Source organism: Trichechus manatus, unplaced genomic scaffold, assembly GCF_000243295.1.
Source record: "Trichechus manatus latirostris isolate Lorelei unplaced genomic scaffold, TriManLat1.0 scaffold00088, whole genome shotgun sequence".
NCBI classification, from domain to species: Eukaryota; Metazoa; Chordata; class Mammalia; order Sirenia; family Trichechidae; genus Trichechus; species Trichechus manatus.
Window position 1 is genome coordinate 8,519,054 of NW_004444024.1, and position 20,876 is coordinate 8,539,929.

Here is a 20,876-nt window from a genome sequence, read left to right on the forward strand (position 1 = left end):
GACTCAGTCCGGTGGAGGCCTTGGTAGCTGTGGACAATTAGTCCTTTGGACTAATCTTTTCCTTGTATCCTGTTCTCTTCATTCTCCCTTGGGAGCTCACTACTTTTCAAGGTGACCCTTTATATCTTGAATGGCTCTGCCAGAAAATTATTTCTTCTACTAGCCAAAATCCATACCCTTCAACTCATCTCTCCCCCAAATAATCCAGACAGACTCCCAAATAGTCTCCATGTCTCCAGGCTTGCTCCTTTCAATCCATTCTCCACACCAAAGCCAAAGGGATTTTTAAAAAATCTCAATTGTATCAGGTTACTGTCCCGCTTAAACCCTGCAATAGCTCCCACCACTCATTAATGTGGCTTATAAGGTCCTGCATAATTTGGCCCCGACCCCTCTCCATCCTGATCCTTTGCTGTTCTCCCACCTGTACCTCTCTAATTGCCCCCTCAACCACTCCCACTGTTACCTGCACTGCTAACATGTGCACTGTGTTAAGTGCTTTTACCTTCATAATATCCTTTGATTCACTACATTATCATCTGAGGGAGGTAATATTACCATATCTGATACAAAGCTGAGGCAACTGACCCTCAGAGAGGTTAAGTAGCTTACCCAAAATCCCATAGACAGTAAGTGTCAGAGACTGGAATATGTACCCAGGTCTGATTCCAAAGCAACTGAGCTCTCCCCTGCCGTAGTATATTCCTTCCAAAGTGAATGTCTCTCAGTTCCTTAAATGCTCTGTTCTCTCTCCTGCCTCAGGGGCCTTCACACATTCTACAATCAGCTTTCTCCCTTCTTGGTCTGGCTAACTCTATTCATCCTCAGGTCTCTGCTTAGGTACCATGTTCCACCCTCACGCTCCCATCACTCTTTGTACTTTCACCCATCACACAGTATGGCAATTAGTTGCTTCTTTTCTGTCTTCTCCACCCACCGTTGAGTCTCTTGAGGGTAAAGATCATGTCTGGTGTATTCACTGTTATATCTCCAGTGCACAATGCCTGGCCCAGAATATATTTTTAAAATTCCATGAATGGTCCCAATTCTCACCTGTGGAAGTACACAGAAAAAAGGCTTATCTGTTCAGATATTTGAAGGCAGACATTGTGCCTCTCAGAGTGTCTGAGGTCCTTCACTTGTCTTTGTCTCACGCAGACCAGTGTTCTAAGGGGATCTGACTGCGGCAGAGGTTTCCAAGGAAGTCCTCCTTCCCCCTGTTCCAGCCATCCTGGCCTTCCTTCTCTACCTTGAACACTAAGTTCATTGCTATCTCAGGGCCTCTGCATTAGTTGTTTCTTCAGCTTGGAACTCTCTTCTTTCCCTGGCCTTTCTATGTAGCTCATTTCAACATTTGGGTCTCAGCTCAAAAGTCACCTCCTCAGAGAGGCCTTTCTTGATCATCTGGTTCAAAGTAGTCCCAGTCACTCTATCTTATCTGTAGGTATAGCATTTACAATTATTTGACATTTTCTGATTTTATGGCACTAGAATGAAAGCTCTATTCGAGTAGGGCTCTTGTCTGTCATCTTCACTGTTATATCATCAGCCTCTAGCTCAGTGCCTGGTACATAGTGGGTGGTCAGAAATTCATTAATGAAGGTGGAAACCACCTGTGTTGGCAGCTCCCATTCTGCTTCCATCCTCCAGTAATGGCCTTTGACCCCATTTGTAAAATGCAGGTGGGCAGATCAATCTCATGCATTTACATTAAACAGTGAAACCTGTGAGAGACGGAATTCTACAAAACTGCCTTGTTTTTCCAGGTCTTGCAAGTTTTCCGCCTTTGACAGTTTGCATGCAGTCTTACCACTTTTCTATCACTCTCTATTAGTGGAAAAATTTGAGTTTTCCTTCTCTGGCAGGTTTCTGCCTTACCTAGGTTCCAGCTTTCACAGGTTTTACTGTAGATACATTTTTATGGCTATAAGCCTATCAAAGGTGGCATAGAAGAAAATACCTGTTTACCATAACCTTATGTTTATGAAATTTCTGAGGAATACCAACAAGGGAAAGGCAGACAATGAGTGCTTCACTGCCTTCTAATAATGCTACCTCACACACACAGATCCCTAATAGTTTACAGAGTACTTTCCCACAGTCCTGCAAGGGCAAATATATACTATTCCATGTTAGAGCTGAAGAAACTGAGGCTCAGAGTGAATAAGGGACTCATTCAAGCCCTCATGGCTGGAAAGTGGAACATCTGAAAGTCCATGCTTCTTCCACATTAAGCATACAGGAAAGAAGCATCTGAACTGCCTCCTCGTGGAAGAACCAACTCTTGTGCCATCTTGCAAAAATGCTGAACCTGATCAAGTTGCTAAATCCAACACCAATTTTTAAGGAAACACAGAAGGAAGATGAACATGATAAGCAACACCATGGGAATGTACTGAACGAGATCCGGACTGTGGGAAACTCAATATATCTGTTTCTTCAGCAGACAAATTGCAAGGGGAGAAAAGATATAGACGGGAAATACATTGTTGAAAGAGACTTAAAAGACATATTGACCAAATGAAATATGACTTTGTTTGGATCCTAATTCAAACAAGCAAAAAACTAAAAGAAAAAATTAATGTCATTTGTAAAACAACTGGAAATGTAAACATTGACTAGATAATTGCTGATATAAAGAAATTATTGTTAAATTTTTTAGGTTGGATAATGGTATCATTAGGTTAAAAAAGAGTCCTTATTTTTTCAAGTTACATGCTGAAATACTTATGGAGAAAATGATATGATGCCTGTGATTGGTTTCAAAATAATCAAGGAGAACGCATAAGTGGAGGGGAGGGCGTGGATTGATGGTTGTTAGTGTTGGGTGAGGATACATGAGGGTTTATTTTACTACTCAATTTGTTTTTGTGTACATTCAAAATTCTCCATTAAAAAAAAACAAGAGCAAAGCACAAAAGATGTGGATAAGAATTCTATTAAAGGTGGTGGCTCAGTTAACTTTTTCACCGTTACAAGTGAGGAAATTTGGTCTTAGGTTAGATGATTTACCCAAGGTCATACTGCTAGTGAATTGGCAGAGTTGGGAATTTGATCCCTTATCTTTCTCCAAATTCAGCTGTTAGGCAGTATTCACAGTCTATATCTCTTTATATATCAATGCTCTTGATACTGTAGTTCCTCCAGCTCCATCGTCTCTCCACAAAAGGCAGAAACTGACTTGTTTATTTCAGTATACAATATGCACAGCACAGTACCTGGCACACAGTAAGCGTATCTGCTGAACAAATGAAAAAATGAATGAATGACTATATGAGTATCCCAAATCAAACAGCTCCATCAGTTTGGCAGGGTCCATGTGAGGGCCCTGAGGGTGTGATGAAGCCGTTCTCTGCAGGAAGATCTCAATCCTCTCCTTACAAAGGAGGCACAGGCAGCAAAGACTGTTATGTTCATTCAGTACCTATTATGTGGCTGGCAGGCCCTATGGTAGGCCCTGGACATACAGGAATAAAACAGAGTTACTACCTGCAAAGAATTCAGTGTAGTGGTCAGATAGAGACAACAGATCACTGGGGAAAGAAGCAAGCAGAGGAGCTATGGTATCCCAAAGGTGGGAACCCAACTCAGGCTGGGAGCTGTGGTATTTCTTGAAGGACAGAATGCTTAAACTGAGACTACAGGGATGGACAAAAATAAGCCAAAGGAGAATAGGGATACAGGGTAGGGACAGGTTAGGGAAATCTGTGGACTAGAAAACTTTTTGTATTGTAGTTGTTTGCAAGGTTACCTAAATTGATGGTTCCTTGGACAGTGAATAACAAGCCCGTCATTCTCTGCAGGCTACACTCTTCCCCTGGCTCAACAGCCCATCAGCCAGTCTCATCTTGATTCTGTCTGCAGTCTGGTCACAGAACTGTTTTACGACATCTTGTAAGCAGTATTTTGGGAGGCCCAGGGTATGGAGGGTGGAATGCACCTCCCCCTCTGCACAGATCTGGGAGAAGTTTTTGTCATTTGCCATAATAAATTCTGTGCCTTTTTTCAAAAGGCTTACAAAATCTTTATCTGCCCCCTAGAATACAAGGTTTTTAAAGGTCAATTTATCTCTTGTTTCTTATCACATGAAACCTGGTTTAGAGAGAGTCTGAAGGGTGACCAACTTCTACGGCTTTATCTGAACTTTCCATTTCTGCAATGGGAGATGGGCAGAGGGAGGACCGAGAGCTTTGTTCTCATTTTCCTGAAATTTCTCCTTCCAGGTTATTAACATCAATCATCTGTATTGCAATCCATGATAAAGAGATTATCACACCTTGAACTGCTTAAAGTTCCTTCCTCAAGAGGAGCCAGTCATTCAAATTCCAGTGGACTTTTTATTCTGGCTTCTTCTTTTTAAACGTTGGTTCCATTCTAATCCGAGCTCTCCCACTAATCCACTCTGTGACTTTGGCCATATCACTTCTGATCACTAAGCCTCAGTTTCCCTGCATCCAAATGTTTGCCTTGCTAGGTTGTTGTGAGGGTTGGAGATCAAGTCCACAGAGTGCCTACACAGTGCCTGGCGCTTAGGAATGCTCTATAAAGGATGGCTATTTTCCTTTATGTGCATTTAGATTTTTTTTTTTTCCATCTAGCAATGAGTAACAATATGGAATATAAATTTTAATTTAAAAAAAAGGTCAAAATACATTACTACATGGAGAAATACATTAAACCTTAAGTGCAAAAAAGTAGAATATAAAACTATATAGAGAGGATAATTCTAATTTTAAAAATAATTATTTATATATGCATATATACATTTTATAATAGGCACCATGGAAAGGAACGGGAGAAAGAAAAATGGACATTTGCAGGTGATGAATTAAGGCCTAGAGAAGTTGAGGAACTCAAGTCCAGGCTGTCAGCAAATAGGGCAGTCAGCACTGTGAACCCTAGCAATCTGAGTACAGCACATTTTCATCACTGTGCTATGCTGCTGCTCAGGCATTTTAAATACCTGACCTATACTCTTCCCAGGAAGCCTGGAAGGTAGGCATTATCCTCATTTTACAGTCACTTAGTATGTTTGGACCACAGTTTTGCCATCTTTGAAATGGGGATGAAATGAACATCCCCATCAGAGGTCAGTGTACATCAAATGAGAAGATGCGTGTGATGGTACTTCATACAGGCACGTTATGAGTAGGGAACACAGAAGGATTTCACAGTGAGTGAGTGGTGAGTGAGTATGGGTCTCTGTGTCTGCCACACTGGCCTCTCTCACCAACCACTGCTTTGGTGACATCTGGAGGTATGCTGGATTGAATGGGTGGTCCTGACAGAGGCATCAGGAGCCTGGGAGTCACCAAGTCGAGTTCAGGATCTGTTTTTTGTCTTTAAATCTAGACAACAACCATAAAGGAAAACAAAAACAAACCAATAAAGCTACTCCCAACTCAGCCATATTGTGTAACTGTTTTTTTGTCTCATAGTTTAAGAAAATACTGCAACAACATTCTTAATGAAGCCTGAGATTCAAGTTTAACTTGAAAAGGATTGCTCTAACCCTAGCAAATTGAGGAAGAAGAGAAACCAGGAGTTCTCAGATTACCTGGAAGGCCACAGTTCTTTACAATGGAGCCGTGCTTCTAAGGCCTGGGTACCGTGAGAAGCTCTAATATGGACACACCTCACACAGTAAGGCAGTTTCTGCCACCTACCAGCTGGGTGACCTGGGTGAAACACTTCTGCTCTCTAAGCCTCAGTTTCCTTGTGGTAAGGAAATAGCAAGGAGATAATAATACTGAAAGGAGCTCTGGTGGCGCGAATAGTTAAGAGCTTGACTGTTAACCGAAAGGTCGGCGGTTCGAGCCTACTCAGCTGCTCTGTGGGAGAAAGACCTGGCGATCTGCTCCCATGAAGATTACAGCCTAGAAAACCCTGTGGGGCAGTTCTACTCTGTCACATGGGGTCACTATGAATAGAAACTGACTTGATGGAACCTAACAACAACAACAATACCTCAGTGCATCAATAATACCTCAAAAATGCCTCAGTGTTGTTGGGTGCATGCACAATGGCTTTGAAAACTATAAAATGACATAAACGTTATCATCATCCTTTGGTAGGCTTTGTGGTATTGCAGCAGCCTATTTAAATCTGAGTAAGTACTCATACTATATTTCTAGAAGAATAAATCACTAGAAGTAGGTGGAAGTGCTCTAGGCCCACAAAGCTGTGTGGAATGGCTGGAGAGTCTTGGCTCCTTGTTTAGGCTTTGTTAATGACTTTGGGTGTAAGTTCGGCCACATCACCTTGCCTCTCTGGGCTTTAGTTTGCCTGTCTGTAACATGCAAGGGATTAGGAGAGTGTTGAAGTCAGTGCTCTCTGATGTCCCTTCCAGTGTTGCTACTCAACATTAAACTCTGTTAATTCCTTCTCCAAGCCCCTGAGTCATATCAGCCAAGAATAATCACTCAGCGAGACTCTTAACACTATTTTCTTTCATCCAAAATTATTTGTCTGGGATTATGCTGTGTCCCCCGTCATGGCTGAAATTTCATTCTTCCTCCATTAGATTTAGTTGTTTGGATGACAGTTGCTTCCGAATGACTGTGAGCTTCCTGAGGGAAAAAGCCTGGGCCATGGTCATTGGTCTTTATAGCCCCTCAGAAGGGAGCATGGTACTTTGAATACTGCAGGAGCCCAACAAATGTACTCTTGACTGAACTGAAAAGAGCCCAGTGCTGAATGTGGCTCACTCTTGTGCTGCCTTGCACACGCTACCCTGCTTTCCCTCCCCTCAAACTGCCCCCCTTTGGCCAAGGCCCAGAGTGATAAGGAGGCCAATGAGGATAAGCACAGACCCCTTTGACACTTGGGGAAAATCAATTGCCTATGGTTGTTTCACCTGTGCCACCCTGCAAGGTAGGGGTGCTTTGTACCTTCCTCTGGCTCCTCCAATGGGTAAAGAGCCCATTGAACTGAGAGGGTCCTAAGATAGGAAGTTTCCTCATTTCACAGAGGAGAATTCAAGGCCAAGGGCCCTCAACAATCTGGCCTCCCCAGCTAGTTGTCTTCCTAATCATGCTGACACATGGAAAATCTTCCTGACTAGACTGAAAGCCCCACAAGGACAAGGACCGTAACACAGTTCCCAGCAGGGTGTCTAGGCATTTGATAATTATCAGGTGAATGAGTGGATGCTTGTTTGTCACAGCAATTATCCCATTGCATTGCAACTAGTACTGATTTATTTCTCTCTCCATCTGAACTGTGAACTTCACAAAGGTGAGGACTGTATCTTATTTGTCTCTGAAGACCCCGTATCCAGGATAGGGCCCAATGCAGAGTAGACAGTATTTGTTGAGTGAGTGAATAAACTCATATGACAGGACTATTGTGAGGCTTTGCTAAAAAGTTATGTAAAAGTTCCTTTCAAATCTTAACATGTTCCATAAATGCAAGAGGGATAGTCTGTACAATTGGAGATTTGCTGATTGTTCTTTTCCAGTTCCTGCCGGTTCATCTCTTAGAACATCTGGAGAAGACTCCCTTCCCCTGGGGTCTGTATCAACACTGTTTCTTATGCTAAGACACTCTCTCTCCCACCAAAGCTGTGGGCCTCTGTGTGCCCATGCTACCTGTACATACTCATGAATGGAGTTCTAGGGCTGTGAGGGCTGGCTCTGAAGTATGGTTAGCAGAGGACACACTGGCATTACATTTTCTGTGAGGGAATAAATGAACCTTGTTTTATGACCTGTTCTTGTATATATGTTGGGAGTGGGGGGAGGTGTGCCCTTTCACCACTTTTCTCAAGGACATTCAGTTCTTTTTCTGTCAAAATGCTCAACGGCTATTTGAAGGCCTTGACCGGGACACTGGACTCTTGAGAAAGAATGACTTCATGGTGTAACTTCTCTCCCCTTCTCATCTATTCCATGAATATTATTGTTAGTCATTGGGATTCTGTCTCACAGGTGAAGTGAAGGGACATGCTGAGGAAACTGCGCAGATAATTTAGGCTGACATCTGTTTCCTACGAATAGCAAATATGATTGTCCTTTATCTTGCCTAAAGACAGGGATACTTGGTGCTCCTCCACGCTCTGGGCTGCCTTTGCCCACGATGATCTTTCTGAATGGAAATCCATTCCCCTTCCAGGAAACTCCTATCTACTCAAGTATCACCTTCTTGACGAATGTTTTCCTACTCCCATAACAGCTAATATATAACTCTATAACAGCACTTATCACAGTATATTAGCACTTAACTTTCTTTCTCCCTCATTTGAGTTCCTGGAGGGCAAGGGCAGGACTTGTTCATCTCCGTGTCTGGCAGAGGGCCTGGTCCCATAGTAGGTACTCTGGATATTTATGGAATGACACAAAACTTAACGAATGCCACAAGTTTCAGATTGATTAAGGGACATTTCATCCTTGCCAGATCTAAGGAGGAAAACAGACCTGCTATCTACTGAGGCCCAACCCCACATGGCTCCTTGCTGACAATTACCCACTGGGCTCAGGCCTGGCCCATCAGGGGCAGAAGGTCTGAAAGCTGGCTCAGAGAAAGACCAGTGGTCTGAGACAGTCTCTTCTCCTTCTAGACTGCTGAATCCAACTCAAGGGAAATGAACCAGAGTAACCACAATATCACACAGTTGGTCAGAGAAAGACCAGTGGTCTGAGACAGTCTCTTCTCCTTCTAGACTGCTGAATCCAACTCAAGGGAAATGAACCAGAGTAACCACAATATCACACAGTTGGTCTTTTAATCCTTCTGGTGCTTTGATATTTTAAAATTGTTCTAAATTCATGAAGGTTGGGATGCTGATTTTCTGTTCTGGTGATTCCCTACTCTGTCCACTATACTAGAACATCTCTTGGTATAAATATGAGGGAGCTGTATAAACATATTTGGACTAGGCCAACCATAAGGTCACCATAAGAAAAAGAGGGTTAACTCTTTTGACTTTTTTCCCCACGTCTCTTTCTTATTATTTCTCTAATAACCCAAGATTAGTAGAACCAGGCACAATCAACCAATCTTCCAGGTGGGAAAGTAGAGCACATTATGGTTATTTATCAAGGTTTACACAACAGAAAAGTGAAGCCTAGACTATAAGGACTGGAATGGTCCTCATGGTCCATGTCCTCGTTTTATAAATAGGGAGAGTGATGCCTGGAGGTGTCAAGCAACTGGCATGAATCCCATGAACTAGGATTAGAACATGGATTTCTTCACCCTCAACTAATAAATGTTCCACAAGACTAGGTTCCCCTTCCTTGGAGCTTTGTTTGCCCAGCACTTGAGAAAAGCCAATGGTGAAGATGACTTCTATCACAAAACCCACAGGGACAGAGGTTGTGGGGGCAAAGGTGTCCCTCAGTGTACTTGGTGACGGTTATCACCAGAATCAGAGGAGAAGAGACCTTAACCAAAGGTAACCCAACCTCCCTCCCAGGGAGAAGCCTCCCTTCTGTAGCATCTGTGATATAGAATTGGACAGCCTCTCCTTGTCCACTTCCAGCGAAGGAGAACTCGTAATGGTGCTCATTCCACTGTTGAATTGTTAGAAAACTCTTTCTTCCATATGCCTTCTCCTCTGCATTTGGGGATGGACAGCGATTAACTTCGTTTACATTAGTTAATTTTAATTAATTCAAATGGAACAACTGGTGCTATGTACTCATTCCTCAGATCACATGTGCAGTTTTCTGCCTGCCCTGCCCGTCTCCCTGACTGGACAGATGGGGTTGGTGGCCTATTAACTCAGTAATGCCCATCCTCCACCCTGTGCCCCCCACTCCCACTGCTGCGTGGGGCCCATGGGAGCCAGAACCCTACCTCCATCATTGTCTTTGCTGTCACCACAGGCGGTTTCCATGGATGTGTCACAGCCAGCTCCTCTCCAGCCTAGCTGGCAGACGCAGTGCCACCCATTCAGGTCCAAGGTGCATCTGCCATTACCATTGCACAAGCCAGGGCAACCCTCTGCAACACAAAGCACACAGTCAGTGTCTGATTGTCACAGCCAACTGCAGTCACACACATTCACACTCTACCTGACAACTTACAAATGTCTTCACATCCATCAGTAGCTCACAGCAGCTCAGGGAACAGGTATCATTAGGTAGATTCCAATTTTACAGAGAAGGCAACTGAGACTCAGAGAGGATGAAGGACTTGCTAAGGTTGCACAGTCAGGAAGTGGCATAAATCTAGATCCTGTGCATCTAAAGCTCTCTCTTTCAAAAGCGATTGGGATTCTACAGCTGGAATCAGTGGATGTGGGCCTGTCAGCATCTGACCAATGGAGCTTTTTACCTGCTCCTTGTTCACTCTGATGGTTTTCCTGTCTCTAGAGGCTGTTTGGAATGAAGAAATCATCTCTCTATTTACTCCCTGGGTCCTCTCAGCACTTCTGGGTATGTTTCTAAAGGGCTGTACTTTTTCCAACTCTTGTTACTAGGTCAGTTATATTGGACCTTAGGCTTTTCATTTATTTTGTCCTATTTTCTCCGAAACAACTGTCTTGGCTTTGAGGAAGAGGGCTTGGGTCTTTTTCTCACCATCTTGTCTACAGCCACACTTAGATGAGGGCTCTGTACCCAGAGGAGCCGCGCTGACAGCTGTGAGAGAGACTATCTGGTGCTGTCTGCGACTGCAGGTCCAGGTATAGGCAGGCTGCTCTTCCCTAATTTTGTGCATCTGTACAATCTGCCTGTCTGTCATTTATTATCACCTTCTCTGGGCTAGCACTGGAGGCACAGAGACAAATAAGACCTGGTTCTTATTCTTGAGGAGCTTGCAGCCTATCCAAAGGAGACAAATTTATATAAGCAAAAAACTTCACTAAGTGCCCTATGGGATATGCACAAAATGGGGTGGGAAACTACCAGAGGAGTGGCCATCTGACTGAGAGGGCTGTGCATGATTTAATCCAGAAGGGCCAGGCAATATTTAGACTCTTGGCTTTGGTTCTGCTTTGGCCATATTACAAGGTTTTTATTCCTATTTAAGTAGATTTAAAGGTTTTTGATGGCTACCTATTCAAGCCTGACACTCTGAGTTTGTGGCTGAGAATCTGTATGTCCAAGAATCTGTAAAGTACATGATTCACTTCAGCTTCTATTTTGCCACTTGGTTTTCACTCAAGTCCTCATTTTAACAAACCTGCCAACTCTTTTTCTCAGAGGGGCTATCAAAAAACAACTTCCATGGCATGCCTTCCATCTCTTCTCTCTGCTTTTGCTCAGTCTCAGAGAAAGGTATGGATGTGAAAGCACTCTGTCATCTCTAAGCTTCATTTGTATGACTATTACAAGCAGCGAACTGCTATAAATATGACTACAGATGGAGTTTTCTGCCATGAAAGAACTGAAAATTGACCCATTATTCATTCTTAAACGGGATAACAAATGCAAAAGTGGCTGTCCAGTACAAGACCTGGCCCAAGGTAGGTAGGCATTCACTAAATAGTCGATGAATTAGAATAAAACTTTAATGTTCTAAGGACTTTTGATAGTTGACTGCTATTCCAAAGTGAAGGAAAAGAACATGTTCATTTCCACTTGAGGCAGTCAGCAAGGCAACCGATCAATTATTCTGGCCACTGTGTTTTCCATTCAAAGGACAAAACATTTATTGAGTGTGCGCTCTAAGCCCGGGAGGGATTCTTCCAAAAAGTTTAGAAGCAAATGTATACTATGTGGTCTTTGTACAGCGGACACATGTTGGGGAAGATGAGAACCCACGAGCACAGCTACCCACAAAAGTGAATGAGGAAGCAGTTGTAAAAGCAGACTGCAGGAGCAGTGCTGTGATGTACAGGTGACAACCAGGCATTCTGACTTGGTAGCCAACATCAGCCACCCCTAGTGATCTAAGCAATTACAGAGACCCCTTTCCCCAACTAGTCCCAACTAAAATTTTTGTCCATATGACTGGGACTTCCTTTCAATTAAGCTTCATTTGTGTTTGGCATTAGTCTTGAAGGAAATAGGGTGAAATCTTTAAGAACGGCAGCAGACTGCTTTCTTTTGCTTCCAGATATAGCCTCTTGTAAGATGCTAAGAACATCTCTTGTATAAGAGCACAAGCTGGGAAGCCATTAAGAGAGGCTTGGCTTTGTGATCCAGGCAAGTTAATTTCTTTGATGACTAAATAAGATGTATGATGTATGCACGATACACAAAGCCTGGCATGCAACTGGGATACAATATCTATATCTTCTACTCACATTTACCTTCTCCCTATTTTGGGCAGAGACCATATTAATTTGATTAAATTGTGCCCATAATCTCAGGGCAAAATAGAAAGGCAAAATAGAAAACTGAAGCATTTCTCTAAATCCAGGGTCAGCATGCTTTTTTTCTGTAAAGGTCCAGATTATAAATACTTTAGGCTTGGGCACCGTATGGTCTCTGTTACAATTATTCAACTCTGCCATTGTAGTGTGAAACCAGCCATAGACATGTTGCACATTTGAGTGTGGCTGTGTTCCAATAAAACTATTTACATAAACAGGTAGCGGGCCAGATTCGATTCACAGCAGTAGTTTGCCAATCTCTGGTCTAGATGCTTTGAAAACAGTGATGACAGTGACAACTGCCACATACTGAAGGTCTACTACGGCTGGACACTGTGGTAGGCACTTTACATACATCATTTCTAAATTAAGCAACTTTGAAAACAAATTCAGATCCCAATTTCCTAGGGCAGTTCTAATTTCAATCCATTTAATTATTTTTAATAAAATCCATACGTTGTAGCAGAGTGTGGGCTTTGGAGCAGAACAGTCCTCAGTTTCAATTCTAGCACCATCATTTACTTACTCCCCATGTGATGACTGGCAAATTACTTAACTCTTTAAGCTTCAGTTTTTCTCATTTGTAAAATGGCTATAATACCTAATTCAAAGAGTTGTTGAGAGGATTAAATAAGATAACATACACCAATTATTTAGCACAGGGTGGAGTCCTGGTGGCATAGTGGTTAATTGCTCAGCTACTAACCAAAGGGTAGGCAGTTCGAATCCACCAGCTGCCCCTTGGAAACCCTATGGGGAAGTTGTACTCTGTCCTATACGGTCACTATGAGATGGAATTGAACTTGATGGCGGTGGGTTTGGTTTTTGTTTTTTGGTAGCATAAACAGGCATTCAATAAACGGCAGCTGCTATTATTATTATTAGTGGATTTGTTTTAAATTTGTCTAACTTAACTAAGAAACTCACAAACCAGAAAATAACCTTTTGGATGAGATGATCTGTTAGGTCCTTCTAGCACAACTGACCCAGTAGAGAAGGTCAAAAAAACTTCAAATTAGATAATTTTGTTCTTAATTTCAACAAACTTAAGTCAGCACCTACTGTGTGTCAGGCCTTAGGCTAATTCTGGGGTATGTAGAGATGAGATATATCCTCTGCCTTCAAGAATTTTAAATTCTATTTATTTATACCTACTTTGTTCCAGAAAGGATTTAAGATGGGCCTTATTATATCAAGTAATACTTCTCCAAGTAAACTCTGTGGAATACTAGTTCTAAAAGCAACTCGAGAGCAAACTTCTGAGGTCAAATAAATTTGGAAAACATTGCACCCTATAATCTTATCCTAGAAAGCCACAATGAATGTTGATATATTAAAGGCCCTGAGAAGTCCTGAAACAAATTTGCTTATTTAAGTACCAGAACATTTTACAAATTGACCCGAGAACTCTTGTTTTCCCCATCACCTTTCTTATATTATTCTATTCTACAAACCCACTCTGGAATCTCTTGATCCCCTGAGCTCCTCTAAGCACCCAGTGCACACAGTCTGTGCTGCTCTCAAACTGCCTTAAAGAGCAGGTGTTCTCAGTGTGGGTAAGCTCTAGATGTGAAATCAAGAATACTTTACCCACAGTCAATTTCTTCAAATGGACCGAGTTATACTCAGAGGATCTGCATGGTCCTATCGGTTTCAGAGGGACTTTGAATATAGGAAGTTTGCTCTCATCTATGAGTTTGCTTCTGGGATAATCATACCCCCTTCAGACAGCAGGAGGAAGCCTCCTCCAGAGTGACTTGCTGACTTTCTTAAAGCAATATGCCCATCCTTACCTACCACTGAAGCTCATTAATTCTGGAAACCCTGAAACTCATCAATAATTCAGACAGCTCAGGTGACATTAACAATCCCCTCTGGAAGGACTCACACTAGGCATTTGCTAGAGCCAAAATAATGTGATTTTAAGGTTTAGAGAAGGGCTAAGCTTTTCAAAAGAAATGATGGCCTTTAAATGACAAGGGACCACTTTATCTTCAATCTTCTGCTTAAGCCTATGAAGAAGTCCCCCTTGCACCTAACATCAGATGTGACTAGAAGATTTTCAGAATCCTAGAAGGTATTTATTTTTTAGTTAAGTGGCAAGGGGGCTACGCAATACAAAATGTCATTTGTTTCTCTTTCTGGTCCCTACAGTCACTTCCCCAGATAAGGCCACCATCGTCTTGTACTGGGATGAGAGTAACAGCCTCCTAATTGTCCTCTTTGCCTCCAAATGTTACTCCTCAATCCTTCTTCCATAATGCAGCCAAGTTGATCCTTCCAAATCACAAATGTAATCAACTCATTACCTTACCCTTAAAAATCTTCAGTGGTTTTCTAATATTCAGGTTAAATGTCCAAAATCCTGGTCTATAAGGCCTCTGACTAAGTTGGGTGCATCTCCTTGCTCAGTAGCCCCTGGACTTACACTATCATAACTCTCATCACATTTTACTGGAATTATTTGTTCTACTGTCTTCTCTGCTAGACTGCAGGCACCTTATGGGCAGGGTCCATTTCTGTTGTGCAATATCCATATTTCTTACCACTTGGGGAGAATTCAACTTATCTGTTTAGTGAATAAATGATGCTTATTTAGTCTCTACCAGTGGAGAGGGTCTGCAAAAGAGAGGAAGACCCTCAATGAGATGAATTGACACAGTGGCTGCCAATGATGGGCTCAAGCATGGCAATGATTGTGAGGATGGTGCAGGACTGGGCAGTGTTTTATTCTGCTGTATATAGGGTCGCTATAAGTCGGAACCGACTCCACAGCACTTAACAACAACAACCAATGCAACTGGAAAGCAAAGAAAGAAAGCTGGCTTGTCTTTGAACTGCAAAACAATACAGGTCTTTGAATTTCTTTTTAGACTTAGTACCAGAAAGGCTGCCAGACTAAGCTGGGTTCAGACCTAGATTTTGCCAAGAAACATTTGACTTTTAAAGCGAGTTATGATTCATTGGCCTAATCCAATTAAATATCTGGCAATGATATTATCTGAACTAAAGATCCGAACAAGAGGTTTGAAAGAGAATATAGGCCACTTCCTGGTGAGCGTGCCAGTTTGGAAGAAGTAGTTTGGAGAAAAGAAATGATGGGACATTATTGGTGACTTATGGTATAGAAGGTAGAATGTTTGAAACATGCATTAGACTAGGAAATCCAAAATCCTGACTCTGCCACTTAGCAGAAGTATGATCTAGGATGAGTCATTCAACTTCCTCAGTTTCAGTTGCTTTTACAACAAAATAAAAGTATAATTTTATTTGCTCCCTTAAAAAAAATTCATAGACTCACTTAAGATGTGAAAAGCTTCATAGAGCAGGAAAATATTCCATGAAATAGAAGGTAACATTATTCAATTTAGTCTATCCTGAAGATACGTCTGATAATGATCATGCATGAAATGTATGTTTTAAAGAAGCTCAGAGGTACTACTTTTTTTTTGCTGGGATGATTTTATTCTCAGTTTAGGGCTAGCATGTGAAATGTGAGGAACCTTACTTCTTGAAACCAGGCATCCATCTGATGACCCCTAGCAACACCTTTCTATAGCTGGCAAGAATGTCTCAGATGAAAAGCATTTAGTCATTTTTATGTTTCCTCCAAATCCTTTCCATTAGTTTTTTTTTGTTTTAAATATTTTATTGTATTTTTGGTGAAAGTATACACATCCATAAGTTTTTAAAAATAGCAGTTTCTCTCTCCTATTAAAAGCCAATTTAGCATTTTCCTTTCTAATTGCATAAATTAATCTGGCTAATGAAGTCTTTATCCAAATTAGGGGTTTCAGAATAATAATAATGATAAGGTGGTGATGATGATGATGACAGAATAGCACAGCTAACATTTGAGCATCATTCCTGCCAAAGTGCAAAGTATTTTGCATTCATTATTTCTCTTAATCCTCACATCAGCTCTCTGGGGTAAGTCCTTTTATCATTCTCAGTTTATAAAGATTCTGAAGTAAACAGAGGTTAAGTACCTTGCCCAAGGGCACCTAGTTCCTTAAATGTTGGAGTTGGAGTTAAACCCATAAAGTCTGGTTTGTGTCAAAGAGCATGTTCCCTAACTACTGAGAATGTATTTTTTTGCCAGGCACTGTGTTAGGATCGGGGGACAAAAAGATGAATACGTCATGGTATTTCTCCTTGGGGAGCTTAGAGTCTTTTAGAAGCACATGTATCTGATCATTCTGAGAATTATTATCTTAGAGCAATGATGTCTATTTGGAAAACTAGGTACCACCTAGTTAATATAAATGTTTAAAATGGAAGGAATTACTTTGCCTTTAGGGAACATTCTTCAAAGATAAAACTTACCAAAGCCAGGTCTTCTCTGGAAAGGGAAAACAGAAGCAGACCATACACTCTCTGAGGTCAGGGTCTGTTTTTCTCCCCATATCTCCAGAACCTGGCACAATAGCTAGAATATGGTAGGTGTTCATATATGGTTGTCAAATGAGTGAACACAGCAGTAAAAGGATGTAATTATGAATACTTCTTAGTTTGCTCTGGGGTCTCTTTCGTCTTTCAGGCCACCCACCCTTGCTCCCAGCACCTTAATTCTGATGGATCAGGAGCATAAGGGATGGGCAAGGTGACATGAGGTGGGGTGGGAAGGGTGAGGGGTGTATGTGTGTGAGGGGAAGGGTAGGACAATGGCACGATGGTAATGTCACAAATAGATCTGAGCACCTTAGGGGGAGAATGACACTCTAGGTATATCAACCACCTTGTGACCAAAAACCCACCCCCTTTGGGCAATGAATGCTGTGACCAAGCTGGGGATGTGGCAGAGTCTAGACACCATGCTTATAGGGTGTATATACATTTTTATATACACATTTCTTCTTTTGTGCTCTCACACAAACACACACACAAAGACAACAGGAAAATAGAGGAAGGAAGACCATACCTTTAACTACCCTATCCAGATAGTGAGCTTGGGAGATAAAAGACAGGCCATTTAAGATAGGATCGAGTAAGTGCAATACTGCCTGCCACATAGCCATGCGAGCTGCTAAGGAGACAAAGGGGGGATGCGCCCCACGCTTGGGGCAGACCTCTGCCATAGTGGGGCAAATAAAACCAGAGACAGGACAACACGAGAGTAGAGGAGGGAGAGCAAGCACATTCTCCATGAAGGGCCAAGGGGAACTTCAACTCATTCAGTGGCCAAAGGGTTTGGAAATGTGATCATATAAACAAGAGGACATATGGATAAGGAAAACAAGAGAAAGAGGAGAATGGGAAGCTGCAAAAGTGGCCACACTCCTGCTCCATCAGGTTTGGTTCAGCTTTATGGAAAACTAGAACTCGCCCTGTTGTGCTGCTCAGAGCAGCATCCGCCCTCCCTTTAGAGGAAGTAGCTATACCAAGAAGAAATGCATTCTGCCTGGGCAGAGATGTTCCCAAGAAGTTGGAATATAGAAATATGAAAAATGTGAACCATCTCTGGTAGGCACTGGTAAAGTTCTTCTAAGATGAGTCTTTGGTCAAATCTACTGCTAGATTATCTGCTGGCCATTCTTGAATTTTTATGTACAGGTGTGCCCATATATACTTGAAAGCAGAATGCTTGGTGTTCTAAGTACGATGCATTCCTCCTGCGTGCACCTTACACAGAATGAGAGGTGCAGATCAATGGATGTCACTGTGAAAACCAAGAAAAAGAAAACAAAACCTGACCACTTCTCCATGCTCATTAATGTAAAAGATAGAATGATGTATGTATTGCTTTCCAGTGGAGGGACTTTTGTCCAAGTATCAAATTATTTGTCAATCTAAGGTTTTGCTTATTCGTGAGGACGTGTGTCAACTGTTGTTCTGAAATAAGCCCCACTGTGCTTATATGTGGGTGCCTGGCTGTGTGTTTAAAGCAGGGCAGACCTGTTTGTCATTCTCTGTGTAAATAAGCAGTACCTCTCACTTTCCCCACCTAGGCTTCAGACACAGCTGTTGGAGAAGCTTCCTTCCTTTTCACCCTCTCCCTACAGTTTGCCCATGTTATGTGTTCCCATAAAGGCTAGACAGACTGCAATCTCCTGAAGGGCCTGATGCCTTCTGGTCAGGCTGCACCCCATTCTCAGCTTGATTGCATACATGAATCAGAAGTCCATAAAATAAGACTGGGCTGCAAAGGTGTGGCCTTATACAGAAGCCCTAGGGTTCTACAACCTGTAAGAACATTCTTATTCTCTTCAGAAAAAAAAAATCATAAGTTTTATCTTTTCAATCCTCTAGACAGGACAAACTCTGTTGTTTATCAGTACATATTTGCCTCAAAAGACTGGTGGATGAGAGGCCATGTTCTTAGTTTGGATATCCATGTGGTCTCTGTTTCAAGATGAAATATGCTCCTGGAAGTTGAACAGCCAAGTGGGTAATTGGGAAGAGGGAATTTTGACTGCGCCTATATGCTTCCCTTCGTTTTTATAAGACACTGTGGAGTTCATCAGATAACAGGATATAAGAAGGGAACAGTGAAGGAGAGTGGCTTATTAAGCAGGAATGAATAAGTAAAGCTGCGGAATGTCAAACAATGAAAAATAGGAGCAGCCCACATGAATAACAGCCTAGGGAACATCACTGATTAAGGGACAGACTTTCTTTTTCTTTAACCTTTGTTTTACAGTGTGCTTTAAATGAAAGTTTACAGTTCAAGTTAGTGTCTCATACAAAACTTTATACACACTCTGCTATGTGACCCTAGTTGCTCTCCCTATACTGTGACAGCACACTGCTCATTTCCACTTTGGATTTCCTGTGTCCATTCAACCAGCTCTTGGCCCTTTCTGCCTTCTCATCTTGCCTCCGGACAGGAGCTGCCCGTTTAGACTCATGTATCTACTTGAGCTAAGAAGCACACTCTTCATGAGTATCATTTTCTGTTCCATAGTCCAGTCTAATCTTTGTCTGAAGAGTTGGCATCGGGAATGGTTATAGTTTTGGGTTAACAGAGTCTGGGGGCCATGTCTTCCAGGGTCCCTCCAGTCTCAGTCAGACCGTTAAAGTCCAGACTTCTTACCAGAATTTGAAGTCTGTACCCTACTTTTCTCCTGCTTGGTCAGGGACTCTCTACTGTGTTCCCTGTCAGGGCGGTCATTGGTGGTAGCTGGGCACCATCTACTTCTCTGGTCTCAGGCTGATGGTATCTCTGGTTTATGTGGCCCTTTTGTCTCTTGGGCTAATATTTTCCTTGTGTCTTTGGTGTTTTTCATTCTCCTTTGCTCCAGGTGGGTTGGGAACAATTGATGCATCTTAGATGGCTGCTCACTAGCTTTCAAGACACCAGACGCCACTCACCAAAGTGGGATGCAGAACATTTTCTTAATAAACTTTGTTATGCCAATTGACCTAGATGTCCCCTGAAACCATGGTCCCCAGACCCCCGCTCCTGCTACTCTGTCCCTCGAAGTGTTTGGTTGTCTTCAGGAAGCTTCTTAGCTTTTGATTTAGTCCAGTTGTGCTGACTTCCCCTGTAGTGTGTGTTGTCCTTCCCTTCACCTAAGATAATTCTTGTCTACTGTCTAGTTAAGTGAATACCCCTCTCCCTCCCACCCAACCCTCGTAACTATCAAAGAATGTTTTCTTCTGTATTTAAACCTTTTCTTGAGTTCTTATAATAGTGGTCTTATACAATGTTTGTTCTTTTGCGACTGACTAATTTCATTCAGCATAATGCCTTCCAGATTCATCCATGTTATGAGATGTTTCACAGATTCATTGTTATCCTTTACGGTTGTAAAGTATTCCATTGTGTGAATATACCATAATTTGTGTATCCATTTGTCCATTGATGGGCACCTAGGTTGTTTCCATTTTTGCCACTGTGAACAGTGCTACAATGAACATGGGTGTGCATATATCTATCTGTGTGATGGCTCTTATTTCTCTAGGATATATTCCAAGGAGTGGGATTGCTGGATCGTATGGTACTTCTGTTTTTAGCTTTTTAAGGAAGCACCAAATCGATTTCCAAAGTGGCTGTACTATTTTACATTCCCACCAACAGTGTATAAGTGTTCCAGTCTCTCCACATCTTCTCCAACATTTACTACTTTGTGTGTTTTGGATTAATGCTAGCCTTGTTGGGGTGAGATGGTATCTCATTGTAGTTTTGATTTGCATTTCTCTAATGGCTAATGATCATGAGTATTTTCTTCATGTGTCTGTTAGCCGCCTGAATGTCTTCTTTGGTGAGAAGTGCCTGTTCATATACTTTGCCCATTTTTTAATAGGTTTATTTGTCTTTTTGTTGTTGAGGTTTTGCAGTATCTTGTAGATTTTAGAGATTAGATGCTGATTGGATTTGTTGTAGCGAAAAACATTTTCCCAGTCTGTAGGTTGTCTTTTGACGATTTTGGTGAAGTCTTTTGATGAGCATAAGTGTTTCATTTTTAGGAGCTCCAGTTATCTAGTTTCTCTTCTGGTATTTGTGCATTGTTACTTATGGTTCGTATTGTGTTTATGCCATGTATTAGGGCTCCTAGCATTGTTCCTATTTTTTCTTCCATGATCTTTATCATTTTCAATTTTATATTTAAGTCTTTGATCCATTTTGAGTTAGTTTTTGTACATGGTGTGAGGTATGGGTCTTGTTTCAGTT

General features: G+C 41.9%; 1 protein-coding gene across 1 annotated transcript in view; it reads right to left on the reverse strand.

The window, feature by feature from the left end:
• Positions 1-20,876, reverse strand: part of TENM4 (teneurin transmembrane protein 4) — a 435,533-nt gene that overhangs the window by 99,128 nt on the left and 315,529 nt on the right. Inside the window, exons 13-14 of the mRNA XM_004382006.3 lie at positions 17,184-17,210; positions 9,799-9,945 (exon numbers count right to left, since the gene is read on the reverse strand). Coding sequence (XP_004382063.1) covers positions 9,799-9,945; positions 17,184-17,210 — 174 coding nt within the window. The remainder of the gene's footprint in view (positions 1-9,798; positions 9,946-17,183; positions 17,211-20,876) is intronic.